The sequence below is a fragment of the Phasianus colchicus genome, chromosome 5 (genome assembly GCF_987193195.1).
Source record: "Phasianus colchicus chromosome 5, bPhaCol1.hap1.1, whole genome shotgun sequence".
NCBI lineage: Eukaryota > Metazoa > Chordata > Aves > Galliformes > Phasianidae > Phasianus > Phasianus colchicus.
Genome location: NC_143440.1, coordinates 16,983,449 through 17,003,935, shown reverse-complemented (window position 1 = coordinate 17,003,935; position 20,487 = coordinate 16,983,449). Strand labels below are relative to the sequence as shown.

Sequence of the window (20,487 nt, the reverse complement as noted above, 5' to 3'; positions counted from 1 at the left end):
ACCAGGGCTTGAACAGCGAAGAAGAACTGGGATGATGCCACATTGCTCTCCAACAGGAGATGATGAGCAGGGTGAGCACAGCATGTTGCTGGGGAGCCAACAGCGCAAGTTCTGCTCTCACTGCTAACAAAGCCGTACCGCCTCTGCCTCAAACTGTTTCCTGCGCAGCTCCCCACTTGCCCTGCAGCCATCCCCAGGGCTCCGTTCAGCCAGGATCCCTCGCTCCAGGGAACACGCAGAGCTCTCCTCCCCTCAGCGCCCATCGTGCCGCAGCCCGGGCACGGCGCGTTGCGGCGGGGCGGGGCGGCGGAGGAGGGAGGCCGGTGCTGCCCCGTGGCGGCGGCCGTTGCCGGGTAACCGGGGCCTCCCCGGCCGCAGGTGGGAGCCGGTCGGGGCCTGTGGCGCCCGGTTTCTGTTGCTGGGAGCCTCTCTTCGTGCCCCGGTCCCTCGCAGAGAGCAGCTGGTGGCGGCCCACGGCTCCTGAGTGTTTGTGGAGCCGTGGGCGCCGCGTTAGCGGGCGGTTGCCTGTCCTGAGCGATCCCACCTGCCCGTGTGGGCTGCTCGTGCACCCAGCCTGCACCGTCCTCGTGGAAAACTCTCCGTTGTTTCACCACGTGAATGCTGCTGTTCATCTCAGAGTTTTCCATCCCGATCAAAATTTTCTGGTGAGTATGAAAACGTATTAATCAAATGTATTTTTAACCTTTTACCCTGGTAACATAGCCTCAGCTAATTCTTAAAGCTCGTGAAATGACTACTGAGTAAATAATTGTTCACCAAGTATCTTATTTTTGCATATATGTAGATTCTTCTATATCAGTCTTTCACACGCACACATTTCCCTCTGGAAACTCTTCAGCTCTGCAAGGCTCTATTGCTGCTCTACAACTGCTTGAAAGGAGAGACTGTGGCCAGATGGGGGGCTCTTCTCCCAGGTAACGGCATAGGATGAGAGGGAATGGCCTCAAGCTGTGCCAGAGGAGGTTCAGGTTGGGTATTAGGGAACATTTCTTCTCCAAAAGAGTGGTGGTGCAGCAGCACAGGCTGCCCAGGGAGGTGGTGCAGTCACCGTCCCTGGAGGTGTACAAGGAAAGGGTGGATGTGGCACTGAGAGCCACCGTGGGGTTGGGGGTTGGACTTGGCAAGCTTAGAATCTTTTCCAGCAGTTACAGTTCTGTGATTCTACATGTACTGTTACATCTTTGAGACCTATTGATCATGAACTTGTGTTGTTACAGCTGATGAAGAAGTACTTTCTAATTGTGGAATGCTCAGAGTCTGTGGAGGTTTCGTTTGAAGGCTTTGTTCTCACTGTTTGTTTTCTTTTACAGGTTATGGAGGAATCAAACAAGAAATTGCACTGTGGACAAATGCGTCATTGAAGATAAATAGAAATGAATGACTAGTAAATGCAAATCTCTATAGCAGAGGGATGGAAAGCAGAAAGGGCAGAACAGCAGCACAGCTGAAAGAAAAGGTAAAGTAATTGAAAAGGCACAACTGACTAAAATATTTCAGATCTCTATTTGATGTGGTTTGGTCCAATGTAAAGAATTTGTGTAAAGAACTTGAGTTAAAAAAATGCAGCATTCAGACATGTCAGAGCTCGGAGTTGCTGTCATTAATTGGCTTTTTACTATGCTTTTTCTGGCCTATATGTTCTCTCTCTTGGCTTTAGTACTGAGAACATGGGCAGGGAGATGCAGCTTCAGACAACGTATGACATTACTTGTGCAAAGCAGTATAAGAGCCATGGGTGCCCTGGGCTTCTCAGCTGGTTGCATAGTGTAGAGTGGGAACTTCTGTCTCTTCTGTCCTACTGTATTCCTAGAGCTCTTATCTCAGGAGATTTGATAAATGGATACATCCATCTACGGCAGTTTGTTAGTTCAGTCGTGTGCTACTGTCAATGGAAGAGAAAACATCAGGCTCTGTCTGTGGCCTGTGATGTCAGCAGCTTGCTTTACCTCAGCTCTAGGGACCTGGTTCTATGTGAAAACGGGGTTCAGGTGTGATATGAGACCGAATGCGAGTTAGCACCAAACTAGACTGGTTTCATCTTATTATTAGTGTCTGTGCATGCTTATTTAACTGAAGATCCTCAGGGTCATGGTAAAGGAAATGTGCTTACTTTCCAAGTTTGAAGTAGTACAAAACTTAATTCTGCTAAATAGTATCATTATTTAATGTATCACACATTTGGAATTGCCAGGTTCATTACCAATGTGAATAGTCTAATATTTACTTGGGATGAATTATGAATAAGTTATTTTTAAACTGGAAAACTCATGAGCTTCTCACAGAAATGAATATGTAACTTTGCTTTGCTACTGAAATGGTGTTTGTATCCCTTCTGTAGATTCCTAAGCTGTGAGCACAACCTACTTTATATCAGTTGGACCACAAATACTTGCTGTAGTACAAACTAGAATGTCAGATTTGCTGTGATGGATGTAATAAAGGCTAATTTATCTGTATTTGAAGTAAAAGCTGGTTGATGCTGGCCATTCAAAAGCAGCATTATCTGATTTAAACAATAAAAATAAATTTGAAGAGCCTTCCTTCTTTCATTGCAGTATCTCACATAGTGAAGCATTTAAAATGTAACACTGTTTATCCTACAGCTTTTGCATTGTGAGTTTTCATTTAATTTTTTTAGTATTGAGTTCTAACATTACCTTGATTTCTCTTTTTTCATGTGACTAGCATAGGTAATGTTTGGGTGTGTTTTTGTTTTATTTTAGTAGAGAATCCATCCAAGTTCAAAGCAATGAACATGGGGGGGGGGGGGGAAGGGGAAGTATATAGAATGAAGGGCTTTAAATAAATTATTGCTTCCTGGGAAAGACAAGCTGCTGTGGTAGTTCTCTGAAAATATCATCTCATTGCTGGTCAGAAAATGTTAAAACTCAAAAAAAAAAAAAAAAAAAAAAAAATTGAAAACAGTATAAATTCACTTACTTTCTCTGTGCCTGTATCTTGAATCTTATGTGCAGTTCTGACCGTCCTGGAAAGTAAATGTCAGAACTGAAATTGTTTCCATGAAATAGAACAAAGATGAGAAATGGAAAAGAGATAAAATAAAATGAGATTCTTCAGCTAAAAGAAGAGATGGGAAAGAGATGATGCAAAAAGAAAGGTATAAATTAATGAATGCTGTGGACGGATGGATGGATCGCCCATAATTGCATCTAACCATTTTCACCTCATTTATAATTTTAGCCTTCACAGCAGCCTATGGCAGTGACTTCTACAATTTAACCTAGTACCTTGCAAAAGCACATCTCCTTTCTAAAAACTGCTTCCTGATAATCCTTTTCTATTGGGTAACACCACTGCTTGTCTTAAGACATGACAAATAATTGATTCCTTATTTATCAACCGTGGCTGTCAAATATGACACGCCTTTTTCTCAGGATATTACTGAGTAACAGATTGCCAGAAATCAGGACAACCTGTCAGAGGAAGGATTGCTTTGAACTATTCTGTTTCTAATCCTGTTTTTTAAGCATCTGTTTTTGCCTGCAGTAGCGAGCTGGCCCTCTGCCTTGACCCAGCATGACAAGTTATTACACTACTAAATAGGTTGTGTTAAGTGATTTCATGAAGTTCTTTTCACTGTAAGTTGTCAGGTCTTGCTAAAATCTTGGGGGTGTTTGTTACTAAATAAGCTCCTGTGCACTGTTTGGTATTTTCCTATGAGTTAAACCAGAACTGGTCTATTTTTATTTATTATATATCCCATGTGAGCACCACTCTGGAAGTCAGGAACATCCCAGCACTGAAAATGACTTTTCAAATGGCTTTGCAGGCCGCAGAATCTCTTGGCTCAAATGGCTTAATTATCTAATAGAATGGTCTGAAAATTGTTTGGGGACAACAGAGCACTTTGAAACGCAGGAATGCTTTATGTGATGCGTTTTCATTCTGTGTAGAAGTTTGGATTTGAAAGAGTTCATAAATGTAGTGCAGCAGTAGTCCATTTCTTAGATGGAATCTAGGAACGCTTCTGAATGGTGGGTGCTAAAAATGCCTTGAAATAGAAAATGCTGAGCTTTTCTTTTCTGCAGCTTTAGGTTGTCACACAGTTCTGAGTCTGTGAGTTGGAACAGTCTGAGAATGAGCAGCAGTGTTGTAAGCTTGGTCCCTGGTACTGCATTAGTCTGTGCAGGCAGACACTGGTGGATGCATCTCTGAGGTGTTTGTCACAGAAAACATAGCAGCACTGTGGTGTTTTTATTCTAACAAATAGAGAAAGCCTGCAAGGCCTTTGGATATACAGGGGAAAATGGAGAATGCGTTAGAGAAAAACCAGCGGGAGAGGATCAGCTGGTGTGAATACATCTTGCTTTAAGGCCCAGACAAAGGTAGCAAGGCTAGTTTAGAAGCATAGTCATGTAAGGTGAGAAGGCTGGTTTGTTGTTTGGTTTTTTGTTTTTGGTGCACGTGTGTAACAGGAAAGGATAATTAGGGCAACTCCTAAAGCAAAAACTAAGTTTGCAGTGACAGGGTACTTCTATTTAATAGTGTTCCCTGTCTTTGCAGCCACTGACACCACCTTGTATATGATATTTTAATTCAGTGAAATTTTATGTCGATACAGGGCATAAAAATTGATGCTTTAATCTTTTGCTGCTGCTAAGAGCTGATTTCAGGCTTTCTGTGCAACATGACTTCCAGCAGAATATGGTAGGATTGAGACAAATCAGTTGAGAAATGTTTATTCAATTGCTGACAAAAGCTTTATTTACTAAGAAGCTAACTTTACAATAATAAAAGAATGTGTCTGAAGACCTCATCCACTGGCCCTGACCCAGTGAGATTGTTCCTTGGGTGATGAATTTCTTATGAGACACTCAGATTATGTTTATTCTTTTTTATTCCTTCCCCTAAAGTAGGGTTTCATCCTGCTTCTAACTTTTTGAATATACGTTGCAGGCTACACACAGTTGGCCTTGGGTAAATAAACATCCTAAGATGAGTGTCTCCTGAAGGTCGTTTTTCTTCCAACGTACTCAGACTTGAATACAGACTGGCTGAAGGATGTGCAGTGCTGTTCTAAGGCTCTGACAATTGGCTGGCTGCCTTTCTTCAGCCCAGCTCAGACAAAATATGCTGGGATTTGTATTTTTAAGTCGTCTTAGTCAAATCAAGAACTAATGAAGAAACAACTTGGGCAACTGGTACTTTGATATGAGCCCTTACCTATGGGCCTTGATGTTAACTAAACACTTACTAAACGAGATGTGGCTGGCAAAGAGCAGAAATCTTTAGCGTGATTGTAGACCACATCTTTGGAGGTGTCACAATGAGGAAATACTTGTTTTGGGGTCCTCTTCAAAATGCCTATATTAATATTTTAAATGATATCAGTGGATGCTTCTAGTGTTCAAGGAAAGCTGTTCAAGAAAAAGGTAGATGTGGCTCTGAGGGACATGCTTAGCCAGCATGGTGGGGTGAGTTGATGGTTGGACTAGAGGATCTTGGTGGTCTTTTCTAACCTTAATGATTCTTTGATTCTATCTTGGATTAGCCAAGTGATGAACTTTGTACTTGTGTAGTCTTCCTGTTCACTATATTGAAAGTTATTTATGTGAATAAGTCTTTTCAGGATTAGAGCCTTAAAACTATGGTGCTGACTTAAATTTTCCTTTCTGAGCTTAGAGAGCATGTAAGCACATGAATGGGTGCCTGTGACATGACGAGAGTTTATCTTATTAGGATTCTCAACTGCACACACTGATCTTAAAATACTACTGTCTTCACGAAACCTTGCTGGGTTTTATGTCCTCAGAGCATCATGGCTATATAACATGACTAGTATCTGCAGTTTAAAAAAAAAACTGTTGAATACTTACTTGTAATGTGAGAATGCTGGTCCTTTTAAGTGCTAGAAAGGTAGATGACCTGGCTGACATTTTAGAAAAAGTAATTGCTTGGGTTAATTGTCCTTTAAAGATTACAGAATATGCAGTAGATATTAGGACAACCAATGGAGTATTAAACATGAGATCAAATCTTAATTCATTCAGAGAAGATGTACTTACCTACACATTCTGTCTTCTGAAATAAAGAGAATACTGGAAGATCCAAAGAGAAGAATATTAAGTGTTTTCTTACAGAAGACTTCATTAAGCTGGTGCTATAGTTTAATATCTATGCCTTGGGAATAGTTGGAAAGAATAATGTTACAGTTGAATACTTTTTATTTTAACAAAGCTGAGACTATAAGGGTGAGGACAGCTTAAAAATATATTTTCCCCCATCTTTGGCTCCAGAGATATCTGTTACATTTAAGGTAGTATCATAGGAGACCTTTGGGCAGCAGAGTCACAGGCACCCTGGAGTTGTTTTCCTATAACTTCCATTGCTCATACAGTAATTGTCACAACCTACTGCCTGTTTCTCTCGTTTTCTTCTCATGGTGGAGGAGGGTGAGGGCAGAAATCAGAAGGAAGCCTCCTGAGACATTTTCTTGCAGCAGGAAGCCTCAGGAAAAAACTCTGTCTCTGGCATCTTGCAATTTCAGCCAAGGATTTAGATAATCCATGTTCATTTGAAGTTCGTACCACTTGCATCACAGAAGGCATCAATGAATGTTTATAGCTTGGTAGAAGTTGCCACTGATTCCTTCCCACCACAGTGCTCTAAAAATAAAAACAATTGAATGGACTTTGGTTTATTGTTTCTCTGACACATAACAGCACGTATAATAAGGAGCAATCTGCTTTTTATCCTGCTATCAGAACAGCATTTGTCAAGCTAGTTTCAGAGTGATTTAATATAGAGGTATTTCCAGCACATATGATAAACATTTCTCATCACCTTACAACCTCCTTGGCAGGGCGTGGGAAAGTATTACCTAGCTTGCTCTTTTAATACATGCAATTTATAGATGTATAAAAGAGAAATTGGTGGCATTTAAATGCATTGCCTTTTTATTTATTACTGCTCTGTTTTGTAAGAACATGAAACGCCTCTTGCCTCAAGAATGTTGTCTCAAGCTTAGGCTCGATTTGCAGTGTGGGCTTTCTTCTGTCGGACCACAGCACCTCTGGAGAACAACAAAGTTTGAACTCAGCTCTGTGCACGGAATAGTATGAATATCAGGAAGTTCATAAGAGCTTTCCCTGGGGACTGAGAGGGACATAGATCCTAAGGCTTCTCCACCATGGTCCTGGAAACTCCAGGGCAGAATTTACATGTAATACCAAAGGACTACCAGGCACTTTTACAACCTGTGACTCCATAAAGAAGTGAGGAAAATCTACATTTGCAGTATGTGAGTGTTCGTTTGTGTCCAGGTCTGGAGCCCCCAGTACAAGAAAGACAGCTGTTGGAGAGGATCCAGAGGAGAGCCATGAAGATGATCAGGGGACTGGAGCACCTCCCCTATGAAGACAGGCTGAGGGAGCTGGGCTTGTTCAGCCTGGAGAAAAGAAGGCTGCGGGGTGACCTCATTGCAGCCTTTCAGTACTTAAAGGGAGCCTACAATCAGGAGGGGAGTCAACTCTTTGAAAGGGTAGATAACTGCAGGACGAGAGGAAAGGGTTTTAAGTTGAAGGAGGGAAGATTTAGGTTGGATGTCAGGGGGAAGTTCTTTACAGAGAGAGTGGTGAAGTGCTGGAACAGGCTGCCCAGAGAGGTAGTGGATGCCCCGTCCCTGGAGGTGCTCAAGGCCAGATTGGATGGGGTCCTGGGCAGCCTGGTCTAGTATTAAATGGGGATGTTGGTGGCCCTGCGTGTGGTGGGAGTTTGGAGATTCATGATCCTTGAGGTCCCTTCCAACCTGGGTCATTCTGTGATTCTGTGACCCAAAGCTTCAAATTTCTCAAAATTTCTCGAAAGGGTTAAACAAAACTGCTATTGTAAACATTTGAGTCATTCAATGTCATAGAAGTCAGTGAATTTTTTATTATGTTAAATGGAAAGAGAATTCTTCTTGATATTTCAGCATTCTCGTAAAAGCTTTAGTTTTTTCTATAAGGGCCCATACAAGTGGAATGTTCATAAATGCTCTTCATAGTGTTATTGTGATCCCCTGTTGTTATAGCAGCATTGAAGTGCATTTTACCACCTCCTGTTTCAGGAAAACAGAAGATCAATACAGTATCACCCATTTAAAAATGAAAGACTCCCCTTAATATCAGGTCAGATGTTTTATTTTTCAACTTTTTAAAGTCACACCTGCTAAAATAGTGTGGTTTGTTGCAGGATGCTTATACTGCATAAAAGTAGCAGGAACTGTTTTTGCCATCAGGAGTGGATTATTGTAACAGTAGTTTCCTGATGACATCATAGCAAATTCCAGCTGCCCAAATAGTTATTTTCCAGAAGAGGTTATCTGTAGTGCACTTGCACACAGTTATAAGACCAAAGGGAACCATGAGTGGCCCTTATAAGCCAGACCTTTGTCAAATCCTTAGTAAACAACAAATCCTTTGTGGTAACAGTATGAGCAGTACTGTAATCTCTGGTTCTGGATTAAACAAAAATTACATAATACAAGGCAACTGAAAGCAAAGTCTTCACTGTGAGTTTCCTCTCATTAAGGGGTGGCAAAATGGTTCTGAAACTTTTCTTCCTGAGAAGTTTTTGACTGATGATAAAATGATAAGGATATACAGATTGCAGTACCCTACCTGATATGACATTCTGTATACAGAGGAGCGTTGGGACATCGTGGGTAGCCAAGGACCAAAAGAGGATACTGACTTAGAAGCTGGCCTAAGGGAGTAGAGATTTGGTTTTCTATGGGATGTCATCCCTCCTTTGTTTGGGGCTAGAAGAGCCTAAAATCAATAGCAGAATCTTGCTAGGAGTTGGGAAAGAGGAACTATGGAAGCCAAAGCAGAGAATAGACAGGTAGAAACCCACTCTCCTGGACTGGTAGTCTATAGCCTGAAATCACACGGGCTATGAGGTACTCTTGGGAGCTCTGAGAGATGGTGAAAGACTGATTTGTTCTCAGTTTATGGATGGCTTGGTATTGCAAAAGGGCTGGGTAGCTTGTCTGATGGCTTCAGTGCAAAGGTACGAGAGAAGTTCAACTTGCAACACTGTTATTGTGGGCTTTCAAGTGGTAAACTGAATATGCTTAATATTCCTTCAACCTTGGGAATGTTGGTTGCGGTGTTAATCTAAGCATGTTGAAAGCATCATACAGATTTTAATGAAGCTTCACAGCACACCTGTAAACTGTAACGTTCAGCGTTATCATACTCACTTTGGGAGAGAAAGTTGAGATCTTCCATCTCATTGCTATAGTCATTGATTTCTCCTGCACTCACTAATTGTCTGCTTTTAGTTATCTGCAAGGAAGAGACTGCTAAAGCAAGAACCCTGATGCAAATCCTGAAAACATTAATCTGCTGATTTCTTTCAGTCTTTTATTATCAGTGTTCACGTGCAGGACAAACTCCATTCTGTTTCAAAGACTGAATTTTTCCCTGACTCTCCCAACTGCTTGTTGGCGTTGCTTTGCTTTCCCATTGATTTCTTTGAAGGTTTTTGTTTGGTGCTATTAACTTTCATCCTTCTCAGTCTTGTAGAGTCTTGCGGGAATGTTCTGCATTACCATTCTGCATATATATTCAAAGTTTATCCAATGCAGCATCTGTTCTGTGGAGTCAGTCTTCGGATTCGTGACTTTTCATACCTCTTCAGTGACAAAGAAATCTTTCCAGTCCTCTGTGAACCGTTTCCTCAGGCCAACACTACTTTCGGTCATTGGTCTCTTAGCCAGTGTGTTTGACAGAGCCATAGATTTCTCATTTATTTATTAGTATTATAAATGAGTGGGTGAGATGGCTTTAGTGGAAGGATTTTAACCGTCTCGGGTCAGGCAGCACTGAAAATGGTGCACAACCTGACTCTATCTGCAGGTGCCAGACCTCTTCTGGCTCCTACGCCATGCCAGAGGTTTGGAGGCTTGTGTATTTTTGTATAAGGTTGGCACCTCACCATTAGGACTCCTGCATTCTTTTTCAATAGCCCTTGTTTTGAAGATGTTATTTTGATCCATATTCAGGAGCAAATTCTTTTCTGGATAAAGTTTTGCATTACATGAACATGGAAGCATTGAACGTGGAAGCACGTTCAAAAGATTAGCTTTGTTTGCTGACAGTAACTCAATTCCATCCCAGAAAATTTCTGATGAAAATACTTTTCTCTTACTAATCCATTGTTACAATAATTACAAGCACTGGATCGATAGTAGGAAATATAGATTTGGAAGTGTTACTTCAGGTCTTCAGCCACAAATTGATCTGCTTTGTCAAACCATAAATAAATGCTGTATCAACACATATTTCAAAGAGAGGAGAGCATTCTGAAGTGTAATAGCAATGGACTGAAGGAAGGAGAACAATAATTTGTTTTATGCAATTGTATTAACTCCTTACAGCCCTAATCTACACAGTCTTGCTGTTGTGTGCATTTTGTACTCAGTTGTTACATCAGTAATTTCTGAGTATTGATCCACCTGCCTCCAGTGACATGCAGGATTATCTCTGGATAATAATGATACTTGCTTCAATTAGAAGGAATCAGCAGTATTACACATGATCCCAAACAAATCTTTTATAATTGGCAAGTATTCCAGTGTTTTTTTAGCAGATACTCTAATCCAAGGCAGTTCTTGAGCAAAAGCAATATTAGAAAAATAAAGTCATCACCAGAACACCTTTTGTATCGTGTAATTTTTTTTTAATTTCCTTGGATGATTGTTACAACTCAATATAATGACTAAATCATAAAGACTTACTCCAAGGAATGTGCAGGAAAGGACCCCAGAAATTCTGGAATTATTTGCAGAAAGAAGCAGGTGTTAGAAATGAATAGGCTAGATATTTTTTTCCCAAAAGCTAAGATGTCTGGTATTGGAGATCCGTTTTTCTTCTTAATGGCAAGCTGCTGTTCTCTTTGGCTGCTCTGAGTCTTTCAGGTTTCCCTTGCCTGTGCCGAGATGAAGACTTTTGACTATATGTGAGCAGTAAGAGGAGATGAGTTCTTTTGATGTAAACCTCTCTTACCAGCCTCTCTTCTTGAATAGAAATTGCTAGCTGAGCAGTCAGTTTCTTCTGTTTTTCCTGCCAGAAATTACTTCCATGTTTAACAGTTTATTAGTATGAAGGTGAAGGTAGGTCTGAGCTGCCAGTGAAGCTTTATCAGCCAGTTATGATTACCTTGATTATTTAATTACTTTTCCAGCTCTAAGAATGGGTATTGCCTCACAGTGGAGAACCAGAGGAAGCTGCAGGTGTTCGTTAGCTGAGTGAGAAGGCTTTTCTCTAGTCTAGCCTGTTGTTGATACAGCAATGTTTCCAGCTGTGGTGCTTCATTGCTGCCAAGTAGTAGTAAATAGCTGTATAAATCATAGCGATGCTTGTACCATTTGGGTACAACTGATTGCTTGTTGTCTGCAATTGGTAGGCGTATGCTTACTCTCATATTTCAAAGTTAATTGTTAATATTTCTGTAAAAGGAATAGATTTGGAAATTGAAGAATGCACACTTCTGAATCGTTTTGTCTTTAAAATCTGGATTTGAGTCCTCGCCTAACTCATAAGCAGATCTGTTTGAAAAATTTAAGTATAATTTAAAGATTTCCTTCAGAACTAACAGTCAGTATATGGCCTGGATGATCCAGAAGGCGGTCAGTAGCAGTGCAAGCATGTTTAATTTAGGACAGGAAATGTATACAGCTGCTATACATGCTGCCTAGAGGCAGAGTCTGGAGAGAAGCAGCAATGTCTTTTGATGCTCATGCTTCAACCCTGAAGCCCAGCAGAGTTTTGCTGTGAGCTGTTTGAGTTTCTATGAGGGAATGGGTAGAAAGCAGGCTTGTTTTGGATGGGAAGTTCTCAGCTACCAGAGAAGGGCAAGGAGACTAATGGGAAGACTGGGGAGGATTAGTGTCCTGAGTTTACAGTTCTTGAGTAACTTGTACAAAGCCATTGGTGTGCAGCTGTAGAAGCTTAGAGTGTAAGTTGGTGGAGGTAGGGCTGTCAAGTCTTACACTTGATTCCATCAAGCCTCGTGAGGAGTGGCTGAGGAAACTGGTATTGTTCTGTCTGGAGAAGACTCAGGGGAGACCTAATTGCCTTCTGCAACTTCCTGACAGCAGGTTGTGGTGAGATTGAGATTGGCCTCTTCTCCCAGATAGCATCAAGAGAATGAGAGTGAATGGCCTCAAGTTGTACTGGCAGATGTTCAGGCTGGATATTAGGAAGACTTCTTAGAAAGAGTGGTGAAGTGTTGGAATAGGCTCCACACAGAGGTAGTGTAGTCACTGTCCCTGGAGGTGCTCAGGAACCATGGAGATGTGGTACTTAAGGATGTGATTTAATAGGCAGTCTTAGTGGTTAGAGGACAGTTGGACTAGATGATCTTAGAGGTCTTTTTCCAACTATTATGATTCTATGACTACCTCTAGAGGATGAAGGAAAGGAAGAATGAATGTTACGTGATGCATTGCACTGTTTTTTTTTCCTGGTTAGAGAAATCTCTGTCTTTACAGCTACTTGCTAGCTTGCAACAGGAGTCAAAATAGTTTTTGCTAAAGGGAAAATAATAAATAGTCTGATTTTTTTCCCTATGTTTATTATTCTTTTGTCCAAAGCATATGAAGAAGGACCTGAAGTGGAATCCTGACAGAGCTTCTCGTCCAGCTTCAGCTGCAGTCCGGGTGACTGACTTGAGTTGGCGAGGTAACCTAAATCCCAGTCCACTGATTAAAGATGATGGAGAACTACTTATGGATGAATACCTTTCCCCCAGGAAACTGGTGAGTTGACATCCAACTTTTTAATGAAGTAGAAGGAGGAAACTGGCATATAAAGTGCTGTATTCACTTAACCTTCCAGCAGCCCTTGTGATGAGTGCAGATTGTTGCACTGAATATCTGACAGCTAGGCTTCTGCATAAAATGAATTCTGTCTTACGGAAATTTATCAAATGTTTGTCCTTTCACCTTGTTTCATATCAAAAATATGGCCAGCGTGAATGCTGCTGTCTTTATTGTCAACTTTCTTGAAGCAGCGTGAAGTATGGGGTAATGTAATTATAATTTAAAAGAGATCTCATTAAAGCTTTCTGAAGTACCTTGAATCCTAGCATTAGAAAAAGCTTTTTACATGAACCTTTTCTATGGATTGAAAGTGTAACTTAAAAAGCTTAACTTTTGTTCTGAATTAGTGAAATCCTCTGTCCTCCTAAGAAGCCAATTAAAATATTCTGCAAGCATTATAAATACTTCCTCTATTTATCAAAGTGTGAGTTTTCAAAGCACATTTGAAAGCCGTGTCCCTTTTTGACCAGAGGGAAGTGATTTTTGGCGTGCAGCTTCTTGAATGAGAGTAACATGCTGAAATCTTCAGCGAAGGAGATCTTGGTTGTATATTGTGCTATATTTGCTCAATACTAATTAAGAGTAAAATCCCTTGGGAGCTAAGAGCTGGGAAAATAAGTTCACTTTTTCCTGCTGGAGGGAAAGAGAGCTAGGAGCAGAAGTTAGAAGGAGGAAGCTGCAGCTTTCTGTGTTGCAGAGCTGGGTAGGAGTCCTTGAAAGACAGATGGGGGCAAGGCTGTGCTTCAGATGCTCCCAGAGAGCAGGACGGTGTTCCACATCCATAATCCTCTGTGCATTCACGTTCTGCAAGGGCCATGTTCCAGCTCTGACTGCATGTTTACATGATTTCCTCAATATATGCCAACCACTGTTTTGACCATGCACTGGAGCCTAGGTAGCTAGTTGCTCTCAGAATATCTCTTCCAGTGGTGCCCAAATCTTCTCCTAAGAACATCGCTTTCTGTAGAGTGTATATTTTAAACTTTCTGGAAATAAATTTGGTATGTGGCCTTGTGATCTACGCCATTCACTTTCCTTTGGCTCATGTCAACCGCTGACAACTTATTGGCCTTTTTTTAAAACCTGATACGGAGTTTGACCACAGTAATATGTTTGTGGCCTACTGTACCCTTTATAAGCCCAATGGGAAGCTCACGGATTAGTCTGTTATGTTAGGATATGAAATGAAGCCCATTAGAGCAATCAGAACAGCTGCCCTTTGATTTCAATAAACTCTGAATGAAACCCTTAGAAAGTGCTTTAGTTGGTATGTTTTTTTCTTTCTGAACCTTTTAGTTCACAATCAATTATAAGCAGAAAAGCATACGCTCAGGCAATGTTACCCACATCCCAAGAAACTGCATTTCGTTGTTTTGTTGTATTTTTTTTATGCAGATCAGAAGTTAAATTCTTCAACAGTTCCAGATTTTTCTTAGTAATGGAAGAAAAGCTTTATTGTTCATATAATAAATGAACTCTTGATTTTAATTGACTCTTGCGATTTAAGATTGTGTGCACTAACATTTGTAAGGAATTCACTCTTTTAAATGGATGCATGCTGTCCTACTAATTTTTCTGGATGCAGTTATCTCCTGGCCCTGGAACCTGACATTTGTGTTGGCATAGCAGAGATACTTCCTGTTGAGAGGAAAAACTATATGACATTGTCAAGGATACATTAACAGTGTTTATGGCTTGTTTTAATAACATATCCAATTTATTTATTCTTTGACCTTTATACACTGATCAAATTGAAACTGCTGCTTCCATGGATTTACTACTTCTGCATTTTCAAATGTAAAAATAGGTATACTGTCCAACTGCTTCAATTTGAAGAACAATCACGTGCCTATTTGTATAGGAACCACATGCCATTGATAACCAAGTGGTTTGAAAGGTTCTGCTTGAATCAACACACTTGCAATGCCTTCTTGGTTGTATTTTAATAGCTGTGAATATTTTAGAAGTTATTGATTGTATTCATTGAAGGGCTCTAAGAAGGAACAAACAGGTTTTTAAAATACACGTTTATTAAAGTTATACTATAAAGGTAAGGACATAGTTCTGCAGTGTTGTACAGGCAGATTTCTGACACCTGATGGACATAGCATAAGAGACAGACAACTACTTCAATACTTTCCCTTGCTATTCTCTTCCTCTTCACAGCAGACCATCACCTTGCTTAAATCTTATGCTTGTTCTCTATGGGCTTTGTGGTTTTCTATGACCTCATTCCAGCATAATGTTCATTTTGAAATCCTTTGTGATTCCATATTCTGCTCAGGTTAATAACATCTTCAGTAGTTTTTTCTTTGCTTGCTAGAATCTCTCCTGCTGTAATGTCACACTTTGTCCTTTTGCATTCGATTACTCTTCATCTAAGCTACAGGTTGAAAGTGTTTGATGCTAGGGCTGGTATCATTTGCTGTTCTTTTTATTCTTTCCACTACTATGGATGGCAATTTTCTGTTGTGCTGTTTAATCTTCATCTGTATCAAGAGGTATTCTTTGCTTTTCCATTTGTACATGTCCTGTTTAATGTTTACAGCCCTGTTCTCTGCCTTTGCTTGTGTTGTGCTTATGTGTTGTCATATGCTATAGAATGTTAGCATGAGCAAATTCTTCCCCATTCTCCCTTTATTCTGAAAACTAATTTTTAATGGGGAATACACAGATTTACCATTAAATATGTGGACCTGAAATTTGGAGTTTGACCTTTCTTGAATCCAATTTTTACTCATTGACCCCCCCCTCTACCTCCTGCTTGCATTTCTGGAAACAAAACCTCTTTCTGACTTCCGCAACAGGCAATCAAATTCACAGAACAAACTCATTTTACAAATGATCTTCCAGACATTGTCATGTTCTCAAAACTAATCAGTTCCTCAGCTTTTGTTATCACCATGACTTGTATGCGGTCTTCAGAGAAGAAAGGCAATGCTCTTCTTACTGCGCTGTTTATTGATCCTGCTCCAATTAATCATGCTTTCTAAACTTGGGAACACATGTTCGGAAGTGGTGTTTAGTTTTGTTGTATGGGTAAATTTCATATGGTATGCACTCGTCCTCGTGGGGAGAAGAAAATCTTGGAGGGTCCTGGAACAACAGATTGGATTCACATTGAAATGACTCAATCACTTCCTTTTTTGCCTGGCAGAAAGTTTTCCTCACGGTTGCGAGTTGTATAAATCTGAGAAGAAACTGGAGATCAAGGGAGCAGGTGCAAAATCTTGATAATTTATGATATGTGGAGTCAGGAGATGGGCATAACTGGATTTAATTTGGATGTTCTGATTCCTTCCCTAGAATTGGGTAACCATTTATAATGATTTAAAACCAAAAAAGTTCAAAGGGACCTCTGGAGGTCTTCTAGTTCAATCTTCTATTGAAAGCACAGCTTGCTTGAGATGACAGATAGTAGTAAGCATACTGTGAGTAGGAAAGTAGTTACAAAGCCCCATTTACTTTCAGAGCTTTCATTTCATATGTTCTTATCCTAATATTAAAACCTTTACTCCAGTGAAGGCTTGTATATATCCTGCTACATAAACATCTGATGTTTTATTGTTCAAATTTTCGTGTCAGGAATATATTTATATGCATATATTTATACACATATGCACGTCTTTTATTAAAAACAGATTTTCATTTGCATATAGTAACAGCTGCTTAACTAATTTAATAGTCTTGAATTGTGAGCGTTTAGCGACGCAGTGTTGAGATGCAGCCACTTACTATGCACCTAGTTGTTAGATTAAGAACAGGAATTGATACTGTGGCATATTTTGTGTATCTGTGTGTGAGAATGTAAATCCTTAAATCTGAAGCAAAAATTGGTATATCTATGATATTGTGCTTGTTAATTCGGGAGAGTTGGACCTGAGCTTGTGTTTCTTCCTGTAGGAATGATACAGGCTATTTCTGAGAAATCACCAAACCTCCCATGTAGTTCCAAGCCCCACATTTCCTTTGAAGCTTATGATAGTAAGAGAGAGAGCTCTTAGCAGCCTGTAGCATCATATCCTGGTTAGCAGTTGAGAAAGGGAAAGCGTCAGTACTGTGAATCCCCAGGATGGGTCAGCGAGGAGCTGAGCCAGTGATGGCAGGACAAGGCTGGGAACTGTGCGTGTAGAACTGTTAGTGTGACTTGGAGCTTTAGCATGAGAAAAAAAGACATCTTTGCTGAAGTATCCATTTCCATTTAAACTTCAGTCGTTTCTTCACTGTTGTTTTCATACCAGCCAAGAAGATCCCCGTACTTAAAACCTTGTTAATGTTCTAGTAGTTTTCTTCTTGGAAGAAATAGGAGTTGTCATAGTTGCAGCAACGTTACTGTCCTGTGCAGGGGGAGATGATTCTTGGGTTGGGAATTTGAAATAAAATCCCCGTGAAAAGCAATGAACGCATGAATAGACATGAAAATGATATTTGCATACAGGTGTGGTATTAGAAGAAAATAAGCTCACTGCTCAGGAATTCCTGTGCTAGCCAAATTAACCAGCATCAGCAAAATGAGCGCACAGCTGGAAACGCTTCTCAGGCAGCTGCATGCAACATGCTTTTCAGCAACATCTCTGCTTTTCTTGGAGCATGTGAAAAATCTAGTGAGGAGCAAAGAAATCAGTTGTATGCACCAGCTTTAATTGCACAGATACTACTTCCAATTAAGGCATTTACGGGGAGTTGCAAGTGGGACTTGAACCGGATTTCCCAGTATCCCCAGGTGACTTTCCCAGCATTCCCAGATAGGGAAGCTCTACAAACACAGAAAAACATTTCACTTGCAGTTTTTTATAGAATGCTTGTGGCTTTTCTTGTCAGTCAGAAGAGAAGCTTTCCAGATGGGCACATGCTCTCCAGTTAGGTGTTGGCCAGACGTTTTGTATGATGGGAGTGCTTTGTGAGCTATTTTGGAGTTGCTTCTTAAACTACTGGCTAAACTAGCTGCCAATAACTTTTGCATGATCTCGTGAAAAAGTAGTTCTACTCTTGTTTCAAAGGAAGTATAAAACCATAAAATGAACTTTGCCTTTGTTTTACTTATTGTTGATTTTTCAAGGAACTGTGCTGTGCTTTTCCGTAGGAATTTATTCTTCCAAATAAGAAGGTTTACGATGGAGTATAGTGCTGCACAAGTTGTCAGACCACGTTCTTGAACATTGTGTGCAAGAAAGATTTTACTGTTTTATTCTTCAGAAGACATCTGCCTCCTCTATCTAACCAGTACCCACCTCAGTGGGTATGTGGCAGGCAGAATCTTCTCTGGAAACCAGCAGTCAGCCTGGAATTATAATTAGCTTTTTCAGGTCATCTTTCTGATGTAAATCCAACTCTGCCTAGAGGAGATCCTTGGTCCCTTCTTGTATGCTTTACAGCTGTAAACAACAGAAGGAAACCCTAGATGGCACAGCACCTTCATGGCTGTAAGCGTTCCTGGGGCACGGGCAGGAGTCCTGTCTCTGGCTGCCAGCACAGCCTTTTGAGCTTTGGGCAGACAGCCATTACTTGATGCTACAGTGGGACTCCTGAATTAGGGCAGGAGCTTGTCCTAGAGCTGGCACAACCTTGGAGTGAAGGGCTGCATAGTGCCTTAGCACAGCTTGTCACCCACACAGTGCCAGATGTCCCTCTGTCCAATCTGATCATCCCTGGCAGTGTTTTGCTCTGATTTTCTTACAACCTAACAGCAGTCAAATTCCTTCTGTGTACCCCTCCTTTTAATCTTTCCTGAAGGTTCCTGTGCATTGACATCAAACATCAGCATAAAAGAAAGGTCCTTATTATCTTCTTATTTTAAATGCTTTCACGTCCTTCCTTTGCTCCCTCCTTTCTCAGTGCCAGAATTGTGGCTATGACTTCTGAGACCCTTCCATCTGCACCACTACGCCAGGAAAAGTGCCTAGGGAATAGGAGTGTCCCAGCTATCCTCTCCAGGAACCTTCTTCTGCCCTGACCCTTTGCTTGCTAACCAGCTCTCAGCCACACCTGGGCTCCTTGTGCTTCTAGAGCCTTTGTAATGAGCTCGTATCCTCATTTCGTGTTACTTTCACATGGTATGATGGCTTTTGCATCCCACAGCTTGTCAGTTTCAAACTCTCTAAGAATTCCCTCAGCATCAGCTGGAAAAAGTGTGCTTTTCCTGGTGATTGTTGGAAAAGTGGCACAGGGAAGTGGGAACTGTGAACAGATGGAGTCTGGTGCATTTGTTTAACACATGCTTCAAGCAGCTATCTATAGTTCAAAGAGCCAGTGGTGGCAGTTAACAACCTTTTACAGTGCTGGGGCCACAACTCTGCTTGTTGCAGCACAAAGTATTGGTGAATTAAGTGGCTCATCTCTCAGCCAGGAGGAAAAGAACAAATGGTGGATCTGGAAGAGGAAAAAAAGAACAAAGTTTGGTAGCCCCACGTGGGAAGAGAAAGAATAGGGAGATCTAGAAGAGGAAGATATAACCTTGTGTGGCTTTTATTCTTTGATTCTGAAAGAGGAGGACAAGGAGCAGAAGTGCATCTCTTGTGGTCAGAGTAGTGAAAGGAGGCTGTCTGGGATATGGTAAGGGAAAGGATAGTTTGGAGGGAGCAATGGAAAAAGGCAAAGGCCCCACATGGTGCCAGGGCCTTCTGCTGCTATACTGATAAAATGGATGTCCCAAAGGTTATTGTTCTGGGACCACTTTCTATTCAGTCTTTTAATAAAGTGGGCTATTAAGGCTATTTTGACATGGATGAGGGAGGTATTTGTCAGGAGTTGCCTTTCATGACAATGAGCTTGCATCTAAGCCCAGCATTTGAGCATGTGGATGTGTGCCAGGATGTCAGCTAGCTCTTGTTTCTCATGTGCTCTCATGCTACATGACAAATAGTGTTGTCTGCTGAAAAGGATGACTGCAAAATATGGATTGCAGTAAAGGATCTTGTGTTTACTTGGGGGAGAAAGCCATCCATAATAGGCATGCTTGCTGCCTTTGAAGGAGCAAAACAGTTCTTCTGGGGTCTGGGAATAGAAAGCATGCTCCTGGATGCCACTGAGGTCTGAGGTGTTTTTGCCTTAGATCTTTGTTTGTCATGCCCTACTGTAAAGGCAAGGAAGGCCAGAAGCTTAAAATCAGTTAAAAATTCAGATCAACAATAATTTTAAACACAGTTTCTGAAAGGTGATTGGAAAACAGGTGAAGATTTTGGATAATTCTGTTTCTGAGGAGTCTTAACTCAAAGCCTTACACGGGATGTGAGGTTTTTTTTTTAAGGAGTGATGGTCAGCTGTTTCATCAGCCCTAGTCTTGATAAGATGCCTTTGTAAGTTGTCATCACAGTTTCACTCAGAGTGTTTTGGTCCTTTGTTTGTTAGAGAATATAGAGCCATTAGAGTGAATGAAACTGATCAACTGTGAGCAATATGAATTCTACTCGATGAGTGGGAATGTTGCCACTGCTGTTTTTCTCTACAGAAATGAACTAGATGTTCTTGTGGTTATTTTTCCCTCCAAAAACTCATAAACAGAGGTGGTCCTACACAAATTCCCTTCTAATGAATCATTTCCCCTTTATTAGTGTTAACCTCCAAATGAAAACAAACTAAAGAGTGTTCTGACTTTCTAGTTGTAAGAAAACTTATTTCCTTCATGTAGATGTCATTGA

The 20,487-nt window shown here is 40.8% G+C and overlaps 1 protein-coding gene across 4 annotated transcripts in view; it reads left to right on the top strand.

Annotated features, from left to right (window-relative positions):
- The window catches only part of LRRC56 (leucine rich repeat containing 56), a 65,483-nt gene that overhangs the window by 1,087 nt on the left and 43,909 nt on the right, over positions 1-20,487 (top strand). For 3 of the 4 annotated variants that reach the window (XM_090140664.1, XM_090140662.1, XM_031608953.2), the window contains exons 2-4: positions 6-665; positions 1,332-1,477; positions 12,623-12,787. In XM_090140664.1, the coding sequence (XP_089996790.1) occupies positions 1,433-1,477; positions 12,623-12,787 (210 nt within the window). In that variant the 5' untranslated portion in view covers positions 6-665; positions 1,332-1,432. Of the gene's footprint in view, positions 1-5; positions 666-805; positions 936-1,331; positions 1,478-12,622; positions 12,788-20,487 lie in introns of all 4 variants that reach the window. The other variant, XM_090140663.1, reaches the window with a different exon arrangement.